The sequence below is a fragment of the Dipteris shenzhenensis genome, chromosome 5, assembly GCF_047967505.1.
Source record: "Dipteris shenzhenensis isolate YYH24624 ecotype China chromosome 5, Dip_SZ_1.0, whole genome shotgun sequence".
NCBI lineage: Eukaryota > Viridiplantae > Streptophyta > Polypodiopsida > Gleicheniales > Dipteridaceae > Dipteris > Dipteris shenzhenensis.
This window is the reverse complement of record NC_141600.1, coordinates 15,565,404-15,589,300: the sequence shown is the minus strand read 5'-3', so window position 1 is coordinate 15,589,300 and position 23,897 is coordinate 15,565,404. Positions and strand designations below refer to the sequence as shown.

The 23,897-nt window shown below is 42.9% G+C and overlaps 2 protein-coding genes across 2 annotated transcripts; one reads left to right on the top strand and one right to left on the bottom strand.

Moving 5' to 3' along the window:
- The first annotated feature begins 4,380 nt into the window (after nt 1-4,380).
- Nucleotides 4,381-5,589, top strand: LOC147901666 (E3 ubiquitin-protein ligase PUB23-like). The gene has a single exon (XM_087375208.1). It carries the CDS (start codon nt 4,381-4,383, stop codon nt 5,587-5,589), a length of 1,209 nt encoding a protein of 402 aa, XP_087231334.1.
- Nucleotides 5,590-13,008: 7,419 nt separating this feature from the next.
- DIM1A (Ribosomal RNA adenine dimethylase family protein) lies at nt 13,009-23,445 on the bottom strand. Its single transcript, XM_087374693.1, has 2 exons — nt 22,905-23,445; nt 13,009-13,949 (listed from the first exon to the last, which is right to left on the bottom strand). Exons 1-2 carry the CDS (start codon nt 23,208-23,210, stop codon nt 13,197-13,199), a joined length of 1,059 nt encoding a protein of 352 aa, XP_087230819.1. The 5' UTR covers nt 23,211-23,445; the 3' UTR covers nt 13,009-13,196.
- Nucleotides 23,446-23,897: the final 452 nt, after the last annotated feature.

The following is a 23,897-nucleotide window of genomic DNA, read 5'->3' as shown; positions in this document are numbered from 1 at the left end:
AATATTGTCGTAATTTTGGCAACACTATAGACCATATTCAATGTCTCTAGCTAGGCAGTATTGTAGTTGCACTCGGCCGGAGTCGCCAGTTTGCTTGCATAGTAGACCGGGTAATCTAGCCTACCCTGTGGATGAGCCTAGATAATCCCAATGGCATAGCTAGACGCATCAACATGAAGATGAAAGATGATATCCCATCTTGGTTATAGTAGAATAGGTGTTCAAGTTGTTGCTTCTTGAGTTCATGAAACAACTCCTTGTCCATTGGAACTTGGTATCTTTCTTAGTCAACTTGTAAAGGAGCCTCCAACCTTAGCAAAATCTTTGACAAGTTTTCTATGAGAGCTTATAAAACCCACGATGGACCTTAGTTGTGTAAGGTTCTCGTGATCAAGCATCTTCCCAACACGGTGTGAATGCCTTCTTTAGAAATCACATGACCGAGTAGTATGCTAACTTGGAAACAAAAGACACTCTTTGCTAGGTTTAAGGATATTTTACCTGCAAGCTTCCATTTGTCAAAGATTTTGCCCAGGAACCCAATATGCGTAGATTTCCCAGATACGCAATACGTGTAGACGATCTCATTCTGTCCAAAGGCAAGCAGTTATACCAACAAATTAAAAGAACTCTCAGCCATTACTTGCTCCCAGTAAGTAGCGATTGATTGGAAAACACTTGCAAACACATGTGTCAATACAATGCTTAGAGGCATCCATGGACCGACCTTCATAGCCGTAAACTTCAAATTAGAGTAGGGTATACAATGCTTAGAGGCGTCCATGGACCGACCTTCACAGCCGTAAACTTCAAATTAGAGTAGGGTGATATGTCCATAATTCATTCTACAATTGGAGCACACGTCCAATGTCTCTTGCTGGGTTGTTTTTTTTAATGAAGAGAGAGAGACTAGACCGAATTTACAAATTAAAGCTGGAGGGGTGTTCAAAAACAAAATTAAATTTGCAACAACTGTCAATTTTTATTTGGTATATTAGATGTATCAAATTAATGCCAAATACATATGTTTCTATGTTGATAAATTACAGTATTGACATGCAATAGGATTATGGTAGAGCTTTGACATCCATCATATAAATGTGGTGTTCAAAAACACCGTTCCATCACAATAGAGCTCGTGAAACTCTCCATCACAATAGAGCTCATGAAACTCAGAGACATGGTCTTGATAAAAACCTTTTTTTTAATTGCTTTCTTGTGCTAAATATAATCAAAACCATTGACACATAGCCAAATTTGCAACTAAATTTTGCACCACATGTTTAACACAATCATTAACAATTCCATACTAGTATTCATACTCACAAAGTAGCTCATATCCAAAGGAGATATCCTTTATGGTTTGCATAGTAATGTAGCCATGTGCCCTCAAATCTCCTTGTGACTTTTGAGCCCAAGGCGGTAGCATAGGGATGTATACAAATATAACATTTGTTCTTTCTTTATAATACATTGAGCTATTTATATATCTAGCCATGTTTCCATACAATACATCTCCCACAATAATACATTTCACATCTGTCAATGGCTCAATGAATGGATCTTCAAACATTCCATAAGTCTTCATCCTTGGGAAAAAGTTGAGGAGAGATCTCCAAGTATCATAATCATACTTTGGACCATTATATACCATCAAATCTTGTTTCTTCTTAATGCTCGTATGTACAAAAAGACCACATCCTGCCGCAGGTATTGTTGATTTCTTTACTTCATAATGGATGCCATTCATTTCGAACACGTGCTCAATGGGTATGGGCAATTCATAATCTTTTCGCTCGACATGAGGTTATTCATCTAGTGATGCTAATAGATAGGGAGCTTAGAACTAGAAAGCATAGTTAATCATGCCATGAGATCCTTTTTGTGTAGCTATGTTTTACTACAACCTATTTTTTAGCTCCTATGCAACTAGGGGGGTGTGCCACTAGAAAACCCCGCATTCAAGGGTTAATTTTTAAACCCTTACTTACATAAGGGTGCTACATTCCTTTCCCTTTATATTCTTTTAGAATTTTATAACTTTTTGAGGTGAAAACCCCCTTCTCTATGTATATTTAGATGACTTTTTCAAATAAAAAGCCCTCACTGTTGAACCCACATCATACGATTACATATTTCTAGGTGCACCACTTGGGTATTCACACATATAATCGATTTTCCTTAGCCCTATCAGTGCCCTCTTTTGTATACCACTACATGAATCCTTTCCCTACTTGATACTTTTCCCCATCATCTCTTCATTATTGTTGGTCCCATCTTTAAGTTACATGTTTGACATCTCCCTTACATTAAACATTATCAGTTTCCACCTTCCCCTATAGGGAATACTAAAATTATGTCAGTGTACAATGTGGGTTCAACATAAGGCATTTTTTAGTGGACAATAAGTTCATAACAATATGTATTTTAATTCACAAATTCATGAATTTACTTTTTAATAAAGTGATACGGTAATTGCCCCATGCATGCATGGTTTATGTAGGCCTTTTCTATTAGTGCATCCATGCTAAGAATGATTAGTGAAAAGTGAAATGAAAGAGGGTGGAGAGATGCCGCATTCACCACAAAATTCAATACATAGCTTAGATGACAGCCTTCTTTTTACATTCTCTCGATAATTTTGCTTATGCCACCGAAGAATAGTTCAAATTTAAGGACTTGCATTCTATTCATAAGTTGAAAATGACATGCTTGAAATTCATTCTTGCAGGTGTATGACACATGTGCATCCTTGAATTTGGATCCCATTTGCATTATGAATGGAGAGTGTGCCTCAGGAATTGCATTGATGATAAGGCGAAAATAACATTTTGGTTGGCTAGAGCTTTGCAAGCAAGGGAGAGTATTAATTCTTTCAATACAAATGTTTGGACATTTTAACTAAGTGAGTCACAAGGTGGAGCAAAAAAAAAATTTACTGCTAAATTCTTATATCTTTACTCACCCTTAAAGGGATCTAGGAGGGGGTTAGAAGCATAGGTCAATAAACATATTTTATCCTCTTGGAGATCCTCAGTATTCATTTTTGGAAGGTGGAGCAAAATTATTTGTACTCCTTAATTTTTTAATGTTTAGTCACCCTTAAAGGGGTCTAGAAGCATATATTCTATCCTCTCTATAAAAGATGAAAAACTAGTGTTCATCACAATATTATGCACTTGAAGTGATAAAATTATTTAAGTGGAAGACTTACTGAGTCGATATGCATGCTAATGTAATATAAACAAATTTTATTTACATTGAGGATTCTTGATAAGTATAAAAGGTGTGGATCTAATCAAATTTTACTTTAGAGGGTTTGAAGAAGTACTTTTTTTTGGATAAAGTGTAACAAGGCAATAAACTATAGGTTGGCCCCATGATACAAAAGAGAGAGAGAGAGAGAGAGAGAGCATAATTTTAGGAAAAGGGACATTTGTAGGTTTCTTTGTCTATAAACATAAAACTTCTCTCGCTACATGGACTATGCTATGTGCCTCTTAGAAGCTTAGAAATTGTCAAGGGGTTTTAAGACGGATGAAAGGGTCGGGACTCGGAAGGATGAGTAGCTGCAATTGCCAAGAGGACAAGAAAGAGTAGGGTAAAGGGGCCAGTCTTGTGCACCCCTATCTTTTTCATAGTGTAAGAGGCTGCGCTTATAGTTTTTTTAATGTTTTTCAAAATGTCACGGCATCGCATGACTGGAAATAGAGAAAGGATATAATTTTTCCCCAAAAAATGAGGAAAAAATATTAACTTCTTGGAAAACCTTCATACCCAATACTAAAGGCAGTGGTGGGCCACTATTGTGTCACATTTAGACTATCTTAACTTTTCATAAGAGCTTGACACCTAAGCATATTTTCCCTTTTTTCATGCCTCTTTATTGGGTCTTTCCATGGAGAAAATGAGGGAGGGTGCTGACATTTTAAAGGCACCTGCCTCTTTACTAGCCCCTTTACCCTAGGGGACAAAACGTGGGCATTTGACTTCAGTTAAGCAAGGTATCTGATTGGAGCACAACTGGCGGTTGAGGTGAGTTAAAACGATCGACTATAGATACAAGTTGCAGCGCGGAGTTGGAAAAGACACGGGGGCAAAACGTGGGGATTTGACTTTGAACTAAGGGGTGTGATTAGAGCAAAAATGGAGATTTGACTTGAGTTGAAGTAAAAGCTATATAATTTTTTGTTGTTGCTTTTACTGGCAAACGCTTAAAGCTTCATCGAGCTTTTGCAAAGCTCATCTTCCATATTCTTATCTTCCTCAAGCTCAAGATCATATCTTCCATATCCTCAAGCTCAAGCTCAAGATCTCATCCTCAGCTCAAACCTGTCCTCCCCCCCCCCCCCCTTGAGATTCTCACCTTCTCGTCCCTGCATGGCCCTTACTTTATCCTCCCCCTCCATCCCTCCTGAGTTTCTTTGCCCCATCTCCTTCGACATCATGCTCGACCCTGTCACCCTTCCCACCGGCATCACCTTCGCCCGTAGCAGCATCCAGACCTGGCTCGACCTTGGCCACCGCACTTGCCCTGTCTCCCGCCAGCCTTTGCCTCCCCCCCTCGAGCTCATCCCCAACCGCACCCTGCAGAGGCTAATCCAGTCGTGGGTGCAGACACATGGTTCCGTCGACACATCGTCTGGGGATCTACAGAAAGTAAGCAATATCCTGGATGATATCGTTTGTAATCCCTTAAGAATAGACAGGATGAGGCAGCTGCATGCCATTGCGCGCCTCAACGCCCGCAAGAGACGGAGCCTGTCTTCTACCGGAGCAGACGTCTTGATCTCCTCTATCCTTCACAGTTACGGCCCAAAAGCGCAAAGCCAAGACTCAGAAGCTCTGGAGATATGCAAAGAAGCGGTAGCAATCCTCAGCTTTCTCTCCATCGGGGAAGTGGCCAAAGACATGCTTCGCAAGGATCAAACCATGGCTTGCTTAGTCTCGATTCTATGCAACGGGAGGACAGAATCTGCAAGGCTTTATGCAGTGAATGTTCTTGCCCAACTTGACAATGGGAGATGGTTCGAAGGCACAGCAGACGGAACCGACAGGCTCATAAAGGGACTTCTGGAGACCGTCAGTCGTCCAGGTGGACGGAAAGCGAGTCTGCGTGTATTGTTAGCACTGTTGTCTTGGCCTGGACAAAGACTAAATCTAATAAGGAGATGCACCGAGGCCCAAGTGATTCCTATACTAGTGGAACTACTTCCCGAGGCGGATAGGGTGGTATGCGAGAGAGCGCTGGTCCTTCTCAATGTGCTGCTATCATCTGAGGAAGGTTGTGCTGCAGCTATGTCACATGCGTTGGCGGTTCCTGCCATAGTCAAGAAAATCTTGAGGGTATCCATAGAGGCAACAAATGCTGCTGTAGAAGCTTTATACAAGCTGTGTCGAGCGTTCCCAAGGTCAAAAGTGCTCCAGGAAGCAGTTGAAGCCGGAGCTATTCAGAAGGCAGTGGTGTTGCTGCAGATGGAAAATCTCGCTACGAAAGAGACGGCCAAACAGCTGCTGCGAATCCTGAACAAAGCCTCAAGTTCGTGCGTAACTCCAAGACACCTTCTCTTCAACAAGAGTAACAATTGACATAGTCATAACCAAGAGCAACAATTGACATAGTCATAAACACCGCCCAAATCATGGTGGTAACTCTAGGAAAAGCAACTGTACATATTAGCTCTTACATCCCCCATTTGAACATCCTTTAGCAGCTTGCTTAATGCTGCTCATACCAGGTTTCAACAACTCCATGATCAAGTGTACAGATTTGAAAGACCTTTCCATGCTAGCAAGCTCAAAACAATCCAGAACCCATGCCACCATTCTAGTAAATGGGAACAACACTATAGACTTTTCTATACTCCGATCATTTAAATTTACATATGTATTCTTCTATGCCATTGCTCACAAAGGTTTTTCTTGAGAATTTACTATATTGTTCTGTACTCCAATCATTTAAATTTACATATGTATTCTTCTATGCCATTGTTCACAAAGGTTTTTCTTGAGAATTTACAAGATTTTTAGCTAAAATATAACAGAATTGCCTAAAATTTTACAAATTTTACAAAATTGAGAAAATGTTTTTATAAATGAAAATGAGAATGTTGCACGCTCATTGTATATAGTTTACAAGTTTTCTGTGAACATGGTTATGATGCATTGCTTGCCAAGCCCTATTCTTCGACCACAGCTCCAGCTTTGAAATTTAAGGGATGTCTTTCTCGTATCTAGCTAGGGCATTCTCACACCTCCAACATTAATTTGCAAATCGTCTCTCTTAATCTCACTCTTAGAAAACAATAACCAGCAATAATCTTGAAGGTGTCAAATGAATTATGAACATACTTGGGGTCTCTGTTTGTGAAGGTCACTAACATTAGCAGGTGTCTTAACTTATCAAAGCTAGATGGATACCTCTAAGCATTGTATTTCTACACATGTTTGCAAGTGTTTTCCAATCAATCGCTAGTTATATAAGAGGGTTGTTTTTTGGTGGAGCATTATTCTTATATTTGGCGATTCACTAATTATGGAAGTTACCCCACTCTAGGATTGAACCAAGTCTCATTTGCCCATCCCAAGCCTAGGCTTGGTCTTTCAAACTTTGAGCTAGGTAAACCATCTTGTGCACTTTTTCCACTATAGCCAAGATTATGTACATGTACTCATATTGCTTTAAATGAGCTTTAAATGGAGGTTTGAATGTTCAGCATCTACCCCATGAAACTTTGAGAATGGAAAAATTAGGTCTCTTGGAACAGTAGACATCACTATCAGCAATACATTAGGAGGCTGGAATTCCCACTGTGAGAACTCCTCAAGGCATGATGGTGAAAGCAATTTCCTCTCAACTTTTTTCTTGGTATCTCGAGGGCTATCTCTCTATACCTATCTTTGTAGATGATGCCTTTCTCGCTTTGTGACGGTTTTTCCACTGATGCCCTAGCTACTTGGCCATGATCGTGGAGACTAGTGTGTCATATTTGGCTTGGGATTTGGAGTCCATAGGAAAAGTTCTTATCGACAGAGGTAAAAATGCCCATCACCTCCCTGCTAAGAGGAAATCCCATCCTGTGGCGTGATCTATCCAATTGGATGAACAGACCACTCTTGTCCCCTGGTCCTGCCAGCCCTAAGCCCAACCAATCATCGTCGGGAAAGGAGCAGAACCTACCCAAGGTTCCCATCAACAAGCTAGGCCAGTACTTCGAGGGTGAAGACATGAATGCCGCTATCCCCATAATCTATCAACACCAAAAGGTTGATGCCATCCTAGATGGGGGAGCAGGAGTAAGTGTCTGTACCAAGGAATGCTAGGTGAAATGGGGAAAGGCCACGCTCAAGGAAACCCATCTGGTAGTAAAGTTAGCCGATGGCGGAACTGCCGAGCCCTTGGGAGTGCTTACTGGCATAAACATTAAGGTATTGGGATTCATGTACCCTGTCAGGTTCGTAGTCATGGACTTCACTCAACAGCCAGGATATGAAGCTATCCTAGGTAGGCCCTTCTTACGAATGTCCGGGCTCATGCACAACTGGCGTACTGATAACACCTACTTGTGGCATGAGGAGCTAATCATGCGAGTGGACTTGCACACCTATAAGGCCCACCCATTGTCGAGACACCTTTTCACTGCCGCAGATTCTGACACCACCGCCCAAACCACCTCCGTGAACCTATTCCAACCCTATGACAGGGAAGATGATGAGAAGCAATCTGATGAATTCTGGTATGCAGCTCTTCCCGAGCCAGAATTCTCTCAAAACTGGATACACATCTTAGCCAATATAGATGTCCTAGAGAGAATAGGGTTCCAGATCACCACCCCAGAGCTTGAGGGTCGACCTCAGTGGTTCCCCTAAGAATGTTTCACATGCTCAAACCCTGAGAGGTAAGCAAGGGAACCGTAAGGGTAAAATTCGATCTCCATTGGCTACCATACGTGGGTGCCATGACTACTCACCATAAGTTCTCCTCCAATTGGGGAGCTGGGGTGAGTAAGGTAACCTCCCCTGTCGGCTCTATAAGCGAAATGGAAGAGCCCCCTTCAGGTCTGAAACTCCCTATATTTAAAAGCTCGGCTAAGGCTAGTACTTCGAGGGTGAAGACATGAACGCCGCTATCCCCATAATCTATCAACACCAAAAGGTTGATGCCATCCTAGATGGGGGAGCAGGAGTGAGTGTCTATACCAAGGAATGCTAGATGAAATGGGGAAAGCCCACGCTCAAGGAAACCCATCTGGTAGTTCATCTTGGACATACCACCCCCCACCAATGCCAAGGGAGTCCAACGATTTACTGGCCACATAGGCTATTACAGGAGGTTCATGTTGTTCTACGCGAACATAGCCCGTCCATTATACAAACTGCTAGTATCCTTTGAGTGGACCAAGGAATGCCAGAAGTCCTTCAAAACCCTCAAACTAGCTCTAGCCACTGCACCGGTGTTGAGAGCACCCGATTGGAATCTAATATTCCACGTCCATATTGCCGCCTCCAACTTTGCTATTGGGTGTGTGTTAGCCCAACCAGGGGAGCATAACCTGGACTACCCGGTATACTTTGCAAGTCGCCAACTAAACGAGGCCGAGGTTAACTACACCACAACTGAGAGGGAAGGTCTGGCCATGGTCTATGCAGTCAAGAAGTTCAGGCACTACTTGTTAGCTAACAAGTTTGTCTTCTACGTGGACCACCAAGCATTGTTATACCATAGAAGACCCCAATCGCCCCAGAAACGTCTCTTCCGAAAGCATCCGTTCCAAGAAGAACACACCGCCAGCCCGCGCTTCGAACAAATCATCAACATAAATGACAAGCAGCATAATGCCTTTCTCTGTTTTTCTCACATAAAGTGAGAAATCTGCCTTGGAAATCTGAAAGCCAATAGTGACAAGATATTGTCCTATCTTGTCAGACCATGCTCTGGGTGCTTGCTTCAAACCATACAAGGCTTTCTTTAGCCTACAAACAAACTCAGGATGAATAGCATGAACATAACCTGGTGGCTGCTCCATATAGACCTCTTCTTGCAAATCACCATGCAAGAAAGCATTCTTTACATCCATCTGATGTAAAGACCATCCCTTTGATGCAGCCATAGCAATGACTGCTCTTATGGTTGCCATCCTTGCAACCGGACTGAATGTGTCTTCATAATCAATGCCATATGTCCGTGCATACCCATTGACAACTAATCTTGCCTTGTATCTGTTCATAGAACCATTTGCATTGTGTTTCACCTTATAAACCCACTTGCAGCCAATTGCATTCTTGTCTTTAGGCAAAGGCAGCAATTCCCATGTAGCATTTGCTTCCAAAGCATCCATTTCTTCATCCATGGCTTTCTCCCATTTTTCTTTTCCCATGGCTTGCTCAAAAGAAGTGGGTTCTGGTTCATGTATCACTTTGACCATATAGGCATAGTGAATGGCTGTAAATCCATCATATTTCAGCCTATCCACAGGATACCTAGCTCTGGTAGACCTACGATGCAAAATAGGCTCAGTACCAGGTGCTCTCAAAACATCCCTTGTATTCCTTACTCCAGGTGTAACAATAGAAGGAATACCCAACTCATCATCAAGGCTTTGTTTAGAGCCACTGGATTCACCATCCACATAAGAGTGACCTGCATTCACATCAACCATGGGCTGATCTACTTTCTCTTTTCCTTTTTGTGATACTTGCATACCACTATCTGCATTGCTTTGAGGAGATCCTCTTGATCTCAATTTGCCTATCCATGGCGAAGTATGTAAACCACTGCTAGAGGACACTACAGGTCCACTAATATTTTGTGATTGCTGCTATGAATTCTGTGCAGCATTACCATTTTGTGCATCTCAACAAATTATAGGAATCCCCATCGGCACTAATTGTGCCATCTTTTTAGCAAACTTTTATCTTTTCACTTATGAATTTGAGGGTCGTAGTGGCAGACCGTGCTAAGGGCCTCCATCTTCTTCTTTGTTGAGTACTTTTCGCTAATGATCGACAGACCGAAGGCGGCATGTACCACGTCCTGATTGAGGTAGTAGTGGTGGGGATTGCCTGTTGCATCTCACAAGATGCCAATATTGGTGGTGTTGTTGTACGCCTGGAGGAACTCTGCCAAGAGTTTCATGTCCAGGTGGCATGGAAGGCGGTTTGCCACTCTGCTCAGGCCTGCGACTCTTAGTTCATCTTGCACCTCTTGCTCGTTAAGTGCCATATAAGCTGTCGTGGTGTGATAATGGAGGGTGTAGTCGTGACCCTTGTAGATGAAGCGCGAGCGAATGACACATGCGTCTAATTCCTGGAGTTAGGCTTCTTTGAGCGGTGAGTGCGATTGGGAGGGCACGACCTTGTATTCGCCTTTTGTGGGAGCCGGGGTGCGCTTTCTTAATCTTGAGGGGGACGTGCCTGCCGCTGTCACACCCTCTTGGGCAACCTATCTCTTGGACACTTCCTCCTCCCCTTGCAAATCTTCAATGAGGAATTCGGAGGGCATGTGGATTGTTGCCGAAGACGTGCTTTGAGAATCAGAGGGGCCGGTGGCCTGTGGAATAGGGCAGGGGTGGAGTCCCAGTTCCGTTTTGAATTCGAAGAATTTGTTTTCGGGATCCATAGGGAAGAGTAGGGGTAACTGAGTGACAAGGGAATCGGTGGAAGAGGAAGAGTGGGAGGAAATAAACAGAGTATGATGGATGGCAGTGGAAGAGGGCAGGAGGTTGTGAGAATTATGAGGCAATTTGGCAAGAGTTTAGGGGAAACTGCTATGGCGATGACCCGACGGGATAGGGTTTACTTATATAGATTTTGCATCCCCACGGCTGGTGGGATCCTCAGATGGCAATGGTCATTGTGATATGACGATGGCGACGATCGGCGGGGTGAGTTGATGGCGACGGTCGACGAGGTACCGTTTTGCTGTGGTCAGCGTGATATGAAGAAGGCCGTGACCAACGTGATCCTTGATGGCGACCGTCAGTCGGATAATATTTCGGTGATGATCGACGGGATATGTCGATGGTGACGATCGTAGGGATAACTCTATAGCAACGACCGACGAGATACTGACTATGTAGAGAAGGAAAAGAGGGGAAAAGTGTAAAGGAGTGGGAAGGTGAGTGGGAGAGAGGACGGGTGGAGTGCATTTGTGCGGTGTGGGACTGATGGTGAGGCCAACGTGCAAGCTCGTGGAAAAATGCAAAAAGGGACGTTCGGACCCTAATCACCTAATGCTGATCGTGGATGTTTGCATTTGTGTGTGTGTGTGTGTGTGTGTGTGTGTGTGTGTGTTTGGCAGTGACTTGTGGGCTGCGGGTGCGTCGAGTGATTTGCCTATTGTACCGACTCACCTAGACCTGGACTCGATGATTATGAGGAATGCGGTGTGGACAGACGTCGTGCTGTCATATAGCGTGTTAAAAGACATGTAGAGTAAGTGTCTAGTTTGTTTTTTACCTTGGACGCTAGAGGCACATTGGCGTTGTGACTAGTTGTCACGGAATGGTCCGTTGACGAGAGGGAAGGGGGTTCTTATGTGACCGCCGCCCTTGGCGCAGACCCTTGCTTTTGTGAGTACGTATTGTGATGTAAAGATTATCTAAAAGAAAATCTATCCAAGAGCAAACATCTTCAACACTTACTACCTTTGTGTATCTTTTCTTTTTAGAACCAATGTCATGATCTTTATTATTTAGCCACAAAAAGTCAAAGCATAAAGTAGTTTTCTCAACTTTTAGCACTTTGCATCTATCTTTGTCAAATCTCAGCTTGAAAACTTCAACCACTAGCTTTTCTCTTATAGACTTTAGGTCTTCCGACTCGATCTTTTGGTAAAGCGTAGTAAAATCATAGGTTTGAAGGAGAATAGGAGACTCTTTTCTTTGAATGCTTCGAGAGGAATTAAACAAATTTGCAACCAGAATTACTCCTACAAAGTCATTTAAAATCCAACTTGAGTGCGAGAGACATTTGCCTCCTTTAATAAGTCCCTCCAAAGTTCATGGACACTAGGCAGCATGGCTTTGAAGCAGTAGCTTATCCATTTAGAGACATCCGTCAAAGTAGTCTCACAAGCAACTGCAATAAATCTTGGCTTTTTTGGAATTTTGTGAAACTTCCAAGCAGCACAAAGACAAGGGATACTTAGACTGCAAACAAACCCAGAAGACTTGCACAAATTCTAGTGTTTTGAGATCAAATCCTTTTGAGAAACTAAGGCATGGGCATAAGTTTTGGCAGACGAGTTCACTTCTCTCAAAAGACATTCTAAGTAAAACTTTTTGCAAATAAAAACAAAGTTATTGGAACATTTGTCCATATAAGAAATGACGAAATTCCATATTTCGAAGAAGAGTTTCATCTTCTTTAGAAAGATGGTTACTTTGCTTTCAGCAATTAATGAAAGGGACTTCTTCTAGTTTCAATGCAACTTTCTTCAAAATCTTCCCTTTCCATTCTGATAAGATATTTTGAACTCCTAAACATTCTTCTAATTGCAAAGCAAACTTTGAGATTCCCTTATCAATAGCTTGTAAAATGCAAGACTCTTTAAAAGAGTACAATCAAAATTTCATGCCTTTCATAAAAAGGTCTCTTAAGTTACTAGAAAGCAAAATTGAGGTATCAGCTGTGACTACATGCCCTAAATCACCATCAATAAAACTTTGGAATCTCTTACTTTTACAACAAGGTTCTCTAAGGATGGGGCATTCATCTCTCCACCACACTATTCAACTTAAGGAGCCACCATTCCACATCACCATCTGCTCAAAGCACCAATATTACTGATCCACCATGGGAGAGTCAACCATTCCGCATCAATCTTCATGCTTAAGGAGCCACCATTCCACATCACCACCTGCTCAAAGCACCAATATTACTGATCCACCGCACTATTCAAGTTGTGGGGCATTCATCTCTCCCCCCAACCCAAACAAATCAGAGAAATACTCTCTTAAAACAACATGTTCCTCTAAAAAGTAAAGACACTTACACAAACCAGCGGCCATTCTGATTCAAATTTAACCACCTACCTTTTATGAAGTTCTCTTCCCATGTATGTACATTCCCAAGATGCAGTTGCGGTCTGTCCCACAAGCCTCATTTACTAACATAATGATTTATCAAGCTTTTTGCACAGAAAACAACAGCTAAGGTGCTTACATCATCCTTCATTTACCAAAACAAAGATAATGCTATGTGAAATGCATTCCCTCTTTGTTGAACAATGATAAAAGCATCAGAAAATCATCTTGGGTGAGCTTAGATGATCTTTTGTCCTCAAAGTTTCCTTCTCGCAGAACTTTCAAAGCTTTGTCTTTGAATTGGGAAACCCCTTGCATTTCCACATCATCCAATTCCATTTCTTTATCTTCCCCAAGGTCCATTTCTTTATCTACTTCAGCATCAATGCTCATACTCGTATCATCTGTAGTATCACCAAGAATTGTAACATGTGCATCACCCATTTGCATAGCACCAACTTCCTGCAAGGCTTGGAAGGTCTTGAAATTCCTTTCTAGCAAAGAAATGACATTCTTCTGTCGAAATATGGAACCCAATGTCTTATTCTTGCGGCTGAAGCACAGCCTAATCAATCCATCCCACTCCTTGAAGCTGATAGGAGGGAGAGGGTTACGAGGCTCTATACGAACAACGGAGGAATCTACTTTAGGTGGAGGCCTGAAGTTATTCTTATTCACCTTCAGAAGGTGATACACGCGAGCAAGCAGCTGAGTGTTGACAGACAGCCTACAATAGAGAGAATCTCCTGGCTTGGCGACAAGTCGCATGGCAAACTCTCTTTGAAACATAATGATACCACATCGGAAAATAGGCCTGTGTGACAGCAGCTTGAATGTTATGGGAGATGATATCTGGTATGGGATGTTAGCTACACATACATCAAAATAGGGCAGCTCTGTTTTCAGAATGTCCCCTTGGATTACCTGCATCACATACACACACACCCCCCAAAAATTGTCAACATGAGACGGCAGTCAGAAGGAACTTCTGTGAAATTGCTAAGACAAGCAAGACATCATCAAATATTCAATTAGTTGACCATGACTAGCACCTGCAGAGTGAGATTTTAAAAAACCACAAGGCGTTACAACACAACTCACTCTACAAAGCTTTGTTTTTTATAGAATTCAGAACTCAGCAGTAAAGGCCTGTAATATTTGCAGCTAAAATATGCCTTCATACTGGAGAGGCATCCTCCTAGAGCATATACCTAGATGAATCCAGGAACATTCCCAAACTCATCCTCTAAAAACACAACATAGTGCAGTTTCAATCTCACGAGAGTCACTCATAAGATTCAAAACCATAAACTCCATCACGCATAGCAGGGACTAGCTACTATGACATCCCCACTGACGTCATCAGCCCCCAACAGTGGGTGTAGACCATAGTATAAAAGTATGCTCTCACACATACAAATCCACACACCCACACATACTTGAGCATCCATTTATACAAAGTCTTCGTACTGAGTTTCTGTCGGCACTCCGGAGGTGAACGGCAAACTCAACCATGACGAAGGCTAGCACTAAAGGAGAAGGCTAATCAAAAAGTAGTCCAAATCTCTTCATTCAAGCTACAACTGCTTGTGAAGTCTAAACATTTTAGTCTCTCCTCCTAGAGCATGTTTTATTAGCCAGAATGTGCAACAACAAAGACTCAGCCACCTAAAAACAACCTGTAACATTTTTAGACTGCAAAGCACTTAATTCTGGTGGAATATCATGTCTTTTCTTTTCATCTTTTTATCATTTCTTTTTTGGTGTGCAAGGGAAAGGGGAAAGGGGGGGGGGTTGTTTTCAATCGGCATAGATCACATGGTCACTCATTGAGGATCTCATGAGTACATGTGCCAAAAATGGGAGGCGGGACTCACATAGCATGATTACATGGTCATTCATTGAGGATCCAGAGAGAGCCGCAGGCACACCTAGAGAGCAGCGGATCAGAATACTGCACTGTCACATGCACCCTGCACTTGGGTGCAAGGTGACAATTGGCTTCATCGACAAAGTGCAAATAGTTAATGCCGTGACCCCATTGTGAGCCCTTGTCCAGGGACAGTCAGGCACAAGCTGCATAGGTCAGTCTCAGCCTTAGGTCGAGTCAGAAGTCAAAGTCCTTGTTCACTAGTAGCCACTGGAGCACAGTAGGTTTCCATCTTAAGGTTTAGCTAGGCCTAGGTCTCAGCCTAGGGTAGGGGTCCAGAAGGGCTGGACCAAGGTTTGGGACAGGAGCAGCCAAGGAAGGAGCCCCAAAAGGGCTCCCCATCAAGGGAAAAGTGGGCTGGGGGAAGGCTGCCTTGTGCCCCTCCCTAGGCAGCAACAGGGTGGGAAAGTGAGTCCAACCAGCCAGTCAACCAGCCGACTGTCTAGTCAGCTATTTTAGGCTGGTTGGCTCAGCCTACCAGGCCCCCACAGCCCCGTATTTAAAGGGGGGCTTGCTGCCCTCATTTCTAACTCAGCTCCCCGCAGTTCAGCCTCATATCTTCCAGCCTGGTGCAGCCTCAGCCCTTCCAGAAGTCCCTGCAAGACAGCCATCAGTTCAGCAGTCCCTAAGCAACCCAATCTCAACCAAGACGAATGCTGCCCCCCATGGAAGATGTGGACCATTGTGCATGGCTATTGAAGAGGCTTGTGCTGTCCCCGGGCATGCAGCGGAGCTATGTGAGGCAGAGAGATGAAGGGAAGACTGAAACCTGAGATATGGAGCTTGAGAGATCTATGTGAAAGGAGAGAGGTGGACCTAGAAAGAACTGTGAAAAGAGCTGAAAACTATAAAAGAAAGCTCTGCTGAAACAGGAACTCCAAACCTTTGCTCCAAGCTGGGCTATGTTGCTATGTGGACACCTTCTTGGATCACCCTTTGCTCCAAGCTGAAACAGGAACTCCAAACCTTTGCTCCAAGCTGGGCTATGTTGCTATGTGGACACCTTCTTGGATTCTCACGCATTCGTGGGTCAGCTCTCAGTGTCAACGGGTCAACCTCAGAGTTGCATCCCGTACTCTCTGAAGGAAGCAAATTCTTCCCTATTTAGGGGAGGGGTCCCTCAGTGGATACAAGGACCCAATCTAGTGTCGTCTACATTCTCTCTCTTCCCCTTTATGGTGCATACACATACCCCTCGCACAAAGGTTTAAAGGTCTCGCTGCGATTACAAGATCATTAACCGATGCATGCTGCATTGGTATCAAAGCTTCGGTCTGTAATCCAACTTGATTACCGCGACTGCATGGCCTTGTTGAGATCCGAAAAGGACATGCAAACCAACATCATGGAGCAGCAGAGGAGAGAAGAGAAGAGCAAAATTTCGACCTACCAGTACTCGAGCAATGTTTTAGAAGCTCATGTAACATAATCGACTACTCCTCATCCAGCTTGAAGAAATTTCATAGCAATTGGGCAAAAAAGACAAGCAGGTAGAGGAGATGTGTAAACAGCTCGACAGAGTAGTAGAAACTTGAAGAAGGCAAGGGACTCTCAAAATTAAAAAAATTACTCTCGCTATTGCGCGAGCAGCGCAAACAAGAGTCAACACTTCGGCATGGCAAGATGGCCCAAGCCAAGAAGCAACAACGACTCGACCGGGAAGCCATGTTGCTCCAGCACAAACAAATGTTGGCCACTATGCAGGCTAGCATGAGCATTGCTTCCTCCTTGGGTTCGACAACACCAAAGGTTACTCCACTCACCAGGTCCACTCCGAATTTCACAAAATACGACAATAAGTGCAACCACTCAGCCATTTTGCCATCTAATCATCAATTTGTAGCTCTTTTTCACTAGCTCGTATTCAAGACAAGCAAGACAAAGTCCATCTAGCCACCCCTCATCTGATCAATGAGGCGGTAACCTGGTGGTAGCATAATTATACTAATCTGACCACACATGTCACCATCAATTTGTAGCTCTTTTTCACTAGCTCGTATTCAGGACAAGCAAGACAAAGTCCATCTAGCCACCCCTCATCTGATCGGTGAGGCGGTAACCTGGTGGTAGCATAATTATACTAATCCGACCACACATGTCACAAGTTTCAAGTGGGATACGTTTGTGAGCAACCTCAAAGCTCAGTTTCTGCCACCTCAGTACTTGCTGAATCTAGAAGATGAGTTTTCTCGTCTCGCCAGAATGGTCTGTCGGAGTTATCCTACAGTAATAAGGTTATTACCCTAGCCCAGTAGCTAGGCGTGTCCGAGATCAATAAGCTCAAGCAGTTCATTAGGGGGTTGGACTCTAACATTTTCTTTGCCGGTCCGGAATTTTGACCCGCTCTCTTACGAGCATACACTTACCCTGGCTCAGAATCAAGAAAAGATGCTGAACAAAAGAAAGCCTAAGCAGCAGGTCCAACCAAGAGCCAAAGCCCCGCGGCAATCCACCCCAACGACTATGATAGCTTCCAAAAGAAAGACAGCCAACAATCAGCTGGTCAGAAAAAGGAGTCTAAGCCCAAGATGACTCCAAATGAAAAAGCTAAGGCGAGTATTATAGGAGGATACTTACAACCTAACGGACAGAAGCGGTACTATGCAAAGCACCGATTGTTTCCATTGCCACCACATTGTAGGGCATGGAAAGAAAGAGTGCCCAAAATGGTGTTAGTTATTAACTATTACATAAGTATGAGGAGTAGAGGTCTCACAGGTCTTTTCTTAATAGCTAACTCTCCGTTCGTTGATCTAGGTCGTAATGTGATATCCACATAAGGGTTCTCTGCATCCAATTCATCCTCATCCATATTGTCTTCCATGTTCTTCTCGAAGACTGAGCAGAAAATGTTGCAAACTTAAGTATATGGTAGATACCCGCATATATAGACATTGGTCTAGATGCCTATGGTATAGGGAACTTTGGAGTATTACCTTCACATCTATTTTTCTCACCACTTAGATTACACACAAGGCCAAAAAAAAAATTCATGTTCATACGTCCTTTGTTGGAAAGGTCACCTCCCCATCTGTAAGCCCCTAAATGCGGAGAGCGTAGGGGGGGGAGACATGGGCATCTACCCAGAGAAAAGACAAAGAATATATACCTTTGTAAGACTAGAATAAGTCCAATCATACAAATTCAGATTTTTTGTTGTTCTAAATATCCAAAATCTACAAAGAATATAAAAGAGAAAATGAAAGAGAAGAAAAAAGAGGTAAACAAAAACTTTTATGAAAAACAAAAGGAAGACATACTTAGCAAGCAAAGCAACACTTATGTCGTCGTCAGTGCCCAAGCATACTGGGTTTCTAAAGACCCGCGGAGTCCCTTGGGCAAACCCAGTGCTTACTAAAATACGTCAAATAAACAAAAGAGAATGAAAACAAGAAATAAAGAAGAAACGAAGCAGATGACTAAGCAAAAATAAACAAGCAAGTCAAGAAACAAAATCTTCCAAAAAACTAGAAACTCTCTCTCTTATTTAAAACATAAAAAGCTAAATGGCCCGTTACACTTATGTATCGTTTCTACAAAGAGACAAAAATACATTTCTAGCTTAGAAAGCACAAGCATACTACAAACTCTCTTTTGAAACTAAAAGAAAAACAGGCTACTCAGCTCCCCGCTTTTTGTTTTCAGCTTATGTTCAATCATTCTAAACATACCTAAGGCCGATACACCATAGATAAAAGACTTCATATCTAAGAATGTGCGAACTTTTTTCATTATTTTCCTTGGATTATACCTCTTGTGTAATAGTAAAGTGATCAAATTACTACAATGAGTGATAAAAGACTCCTTAGTTGTACAAAAGCGAGAAAATCTATGGAATTGGGAAGAAATGACTCCATATTTTGCCAAATCAGAAATGTTTGAGTCAATGTGAGGCATTTTTATAATGTGTAAACCACTATATTCAGGTTGTTCACGTTTATCGTATATATCAACCTCTAATCCTATGGTAGATTGAGAAAGTCTAAGATCTAAGAAAACACAAGAATCCCCTCTTGAAGTGCAGCTCAGTTCACAAGAGTCACGAGGATAGATTCCTTCTCCAAAAGCTCTAGCATCTTTGTACATAAAGTCTTGAAAGTTAGGAACATCTGGTGCAAATAAATCATCTATAAAACGCCTAACTTGACTAAGCTTATGTAAAATGATAGGGCAGGTATTGATAGAAATAAGACGTTGCATAAACTCAAATTCATAAGTGAAAAGATAAAAGTTTGCTAAAAAGACGGCACAATTAGTGCCCATGGGGATTCCTATAACTTGTTGAAACAAAGAATCACCTATTGTGATGTAAAGATTATCTAAAAGAAAATCTATCCAAGAGCAAACATCTTCCACACTTACTACCTTTGTGTATCTTTTCTTTTTAGAACCTATGTCATGATCTTTATTTTTTAGCCACAAAAAGTCAAAGCATAAGGCTGTTTTCTCAACTTTTAGCACTTTGCATCTATCTTTGTCAAATCTCAGCTTGAAAACTTCAGCCACTAGCTTTTTAATTCTAAACTTCAGGTCTTCCAACTCGATCTTTGAGTAAAGCATGGTAAAATCATAGGTTTGAAGGAGAATAGGAGACTCTTTTTCCTGAATGCTTCGAGAGGAATTAAAAAATTTTACAACAGGAATGACTCCTACAGAGTCATTTAAAATCCAGCTTGAGTGCGAGGGGACAAAGACAAAGAAAAGGATAATTGACCTAAAGGCATCAAAGTGACTGCATCAAATGTCGGCTTTTTGCTAGGGAGATGGCCGGGCCTGCGTGCCTTGGATCTTCCCTAGCAAGAGGTTACAAAGGAGCAACAAGATGGTACAATAAGTCCCCTCAGGTTACAGTGTAAAATTTCAGTTCATTTCCGCACAATAAGTCCCCTCATGTTACATTGTAACATGCAATTGATCATATGAAATGCAGCAAGACCTTTAAACCTTAGCGAGTACCACAAAGAGGGGATAGAGAGAGATAAGGGTAAAGAGAGAAGCGAGAAGGTCCCTATACCCACTGACAGCCCCCTCCCACAACATGTAGGAAAAAATGCTTTAATCTTGGAGAACTGAAATACAACTGAAAACACTCTTCGAGAGAGCAAAGAAAGCAACTCTGAAGAGACACTATGAAACACTAAACAGACACAAAAACCTGAGAAGCAGCTCCAACCAATGACTGAAACCTCAATGCTGTCCACAACATCAATGTAGACGACTTTGCGAAGCTAGGGATGAGGTGGATGCGGAATGCAGGGTTATAGATGAACTGAGCTGAGAATGGACTGAGAGTGAGAGAGATGAAGCTAAGACCACTGAGAGATGAACTGAGGCAACTGAGAGAGAATGTGCTGAGCTGTATACAGAGAAAGAACTGCTGAAACAAAGACTGGCAAACCTCGACTTGCTGTGTGTGGATCTGCCCACAAATAGCGATGAATTTGGAGCTGATTCGGGGGCCAGGTATGGAGCTATAAATGTGCTGCAACAGGCTTGAGAAGAGGGACGACTTATTGCCAGAAATGTATGGGGAATAAGGGGCAAACAGCCATTAGCCATTAAATAGGGCTGCAAAACAGCCAACTGGCTGGCGGTTTTGCACGACCAGACCAGCCAGGTCATTTTAACCCGACATGCCCTTAGGGCCGACCTTGGGCACCCAGCTGGCCTGAAAACTTGCTGCTGGAATAGCCCCGAATGGCAGCCCTGAGGCTGGCCATTTGACCTAAACTAACCCTAACTGACAGCTAACCAGGCTAGGCTGCTGACTCTAACTAACCTACCTAGTTCTCCAATGGGTACAACAGTGTTGTGACTGACCCTAAGGTTCACAGACTGACTTACACAGCTTGTGGATGACTTGTCGTCCCCAGACCAGGGCTCACAATGTGGGCACGACAAACAACGAAATGTCCTAAATTAGGAACTACTAATGTACATAATTCAGTTGCTGATGAGTCCAGTGTGTCACAATGCACCCTAGGGCAGGGGTGCATGTGACAGATGACCCTCTGGCTGGACTGGCCATAAAGATGGTGGTAGACTCGAGGTGAGAAACATCTCCTAAAATTACTGTAGCAAGGCTCCTGCTATGGGGTTTAGACAAGAAACACTTCCCACCATGACGTATCTAATTGGCCATCTAGATGGCTGAGATCAATGGTCGTACAGTAATAAGGTTCTTATCAGAATCTCGAAGCAAGTAATAAAGTTCTTGCCAGTGGCTAGAATGATGAGATCCTGTGGCTCCGATAGTTTGTTCAAACCTCAAAAAGGTGAAACCACCAGCCTCCCAAGATAATATCCGCTACCTATGTCGCTGCAACGCTGAGTGGCCAACTATCAACCCACCCAAAAATCTTCAAGATGGCTGATTTGACCTCCATATTACTTTCAACACATTGACCCATGAATGCCTCGTTCAAGACAACTATATCCATGCTTCACTACTTTCATAGAAATGATGTCCTTTGAACTAGAATTTGCCAAGATGAGAACCTACTGACCATCGATCTAGGTGTAGAAGTTAAATATGGTAGGAAACACGTGAGACTCCACCTTATGATGATCCTTAATCGCCTTCAAGAGAACCAAAGTTATCTTAGAAACATATCTAGATGAATCCATGTCCAACTCATCCACTAAAATTGAAAAAAAGAAAAGGGTGTAGTTCCAACCTTATGGCAACCACACACAACGTTAAAAACCATAAACTGCATCACATGACAACCCATCGATGTCATCAACCTCCAATAGTGGGTGTAGAACAAAGCGTACACACTTTAGTATCCATTTATCAAACAACATGAAGAGCTAACTCAGCCGTGAGAAAGGCTTGCAATGAGGGAGAACTAATCAAAAAGTAGTCCCCATTCTCTTCAAGCTATATCTACTTGTCAAGACTAGAGTACTTTATTTTAGTCTCTCTAAATGACCATTTCTAAGCAAAAAAGCTTCGAGAGGAACCTGATAGAGCAAAGCACACCTAAAACTAGACAGAATTTTCAGCAATATCAGCATGGACAAAAAAGTTCACAAGAAATTTGCATGACTACTAATATAGTTAGAGACATATATCTAGATGAATCCAAAGAACATGCCCAAGCTCATCCTCTGAAAGCAAGAAAAAAGGTACAATTCCAACCTCTTAACAATCACCCACCAACGTTGCAAACCATAAACTCCATCACCAATAGCAAGGACTAGTTAACGTGGCATACCCACCGACCTCATCAACGTTCAACTATGACTGGTGGACCATAGTATAAACGCATGCTCTCACACATACATATCCACAAACACCCACACACCACCTGAGCATCCATTTATAGGCCTTCTACTTTTCAGCACTCCAAAGGTGAAGGGTTATGCATGACAAAGGCTAGCACTAAAAGAGATACCTGCCCAAAAAAAGAGTCTAAGATAGCTACATAATCTTGTGAAGACTAGAGTTTTTTATTTAGACTCTCCCAAACGATAGGACATCACAAAGACCAAAGACTAAGGGTTCACAACAACCGTTGTTGACATTGCTATAAGGACGATGATTAGCATATAGGTTACGAGCCATGCATGGCTAGACAAATGGCAGCGGCATGTCAACGAATAAGCTCATTGGTTAATTGGCCTCCAACAAGGCTAATCCTCACTTGCCTTTAAAAGATGGCCATTATGATGCATAGCTCTATTCAGCCCCTAAAAGCTGCTCAATTGAGCCAACGTCGAGTTGGCCAACTGGCAGAGTCACGAGACATGTTCAAAGTGAATTGACCTACTTGGTTTGACCGCGTAGGAATGGCTTGATCCTTGCAGGGAGGCAAGATACTTTCCAGCACTAAAGAGCCAGCATCCAGATTAATTGACCATTTCCCAAGTTGAAATCTCCAGAGGCAGACTGCTTTCAAAGCATTTCAAGACGCAAGGCGCGGTCAAATTCTTCAGAGACAAACCTGCAGTTGGTTGGCGTAGGCTGTGCCTTGGACGCGCCGTTGCAGCTCCAAGACCATGCGAGGGTCCAGCTCGACGGCAATCACCTTCTTAGCCACCTCCAAAAGCTTCATCGTAAGGTTACCGGTACCAGGCCCAATCTCCAGCACAACATCTGTGCTCTTGAGACCAGCCTTCTGCACGATACTCTGAACAACTAGAGGATTTTTCAGGATATGCTGTCCTTTAGTCTTAAGGAATTGGATACCACCCCCGGGGTGCCGTTGGGCAGCTGGTGGCTTCGATTTACGGCTTTTACCGCCAGCCATTGCCACCACTCAGATTTGCAAAAACATATGCAATACACACGCACACACAGAGAACTCACTGTGCTCTCTACAATCAAACCCTTAGGGTTATCTTTTGTTTTGTATTGAGAGCCGGCTTTGCTATGTGAGGCACTTAGAGGGCCTCCCCAAGGCCGCTGATTCAGCAGGGCTGCATGTCGCCTTCTGCTTGACAAATCGACACACTCCACCGTGTATGCAAGTCTCCACCACGTTGCAGATACCTTGCTCCCCAAGCCAAAAATGCCCAATTTCAGCAATAAATGCTCAGATTTGCCGGCAACGAAATGCTCGGTGGGAATTCGAGACATCCCACAGCGCCACTAGCTAACGCACGGGGAGGTCCTCTTATACCCACCAGACCTCCCATGGAGCACTCTTTCCTCCCGCCTTGTGTATGTGGCACCACCTTAAGTGTCGACTCCTTGCTCCATTAGTAACCAGAGAGCAACGAAGATACCAGGACCCTAATGGACCCAGCATGTGGGACTTGCCTTAGGCCCCCAAATCACACTAAAACTCCATTAAACAACGGGTGCTCGATTATACTAAGAGCTACCATACCCCTACTGGGGTGGTCATCCTGTACACATGGAAACATGGTAATGTATTTTTTAGCATTGGCTTATCGTGCAAAAGAGTTATAGCTAGTCATAATAGTATATTATG

Bases quoted from the DNA above. Each gene is read 5' to 3' on its own strand.
- LOC147901666 (XM_087375208.1), top strand. From the start codon at position 4,381: ATGGCCCTTACTTTATCCTCCCCCTCCATCCCTCCTGAGTTTCTTTGC.
- DIM1A (XM_087374693.1), bottom strand. From the start codon at position 23,210: ATGGCTGGCGGTAAAAGCCGTAAATCGAAGCCACCAGCTGCCCAACGG. The intron at 13,950-22,904 runs GTTTGTCTCTGA...TATGTGATGCAG, and splicing joins CCTACGCCAACCAACTGCAG to GTAATCCAAGGGGACATTCT.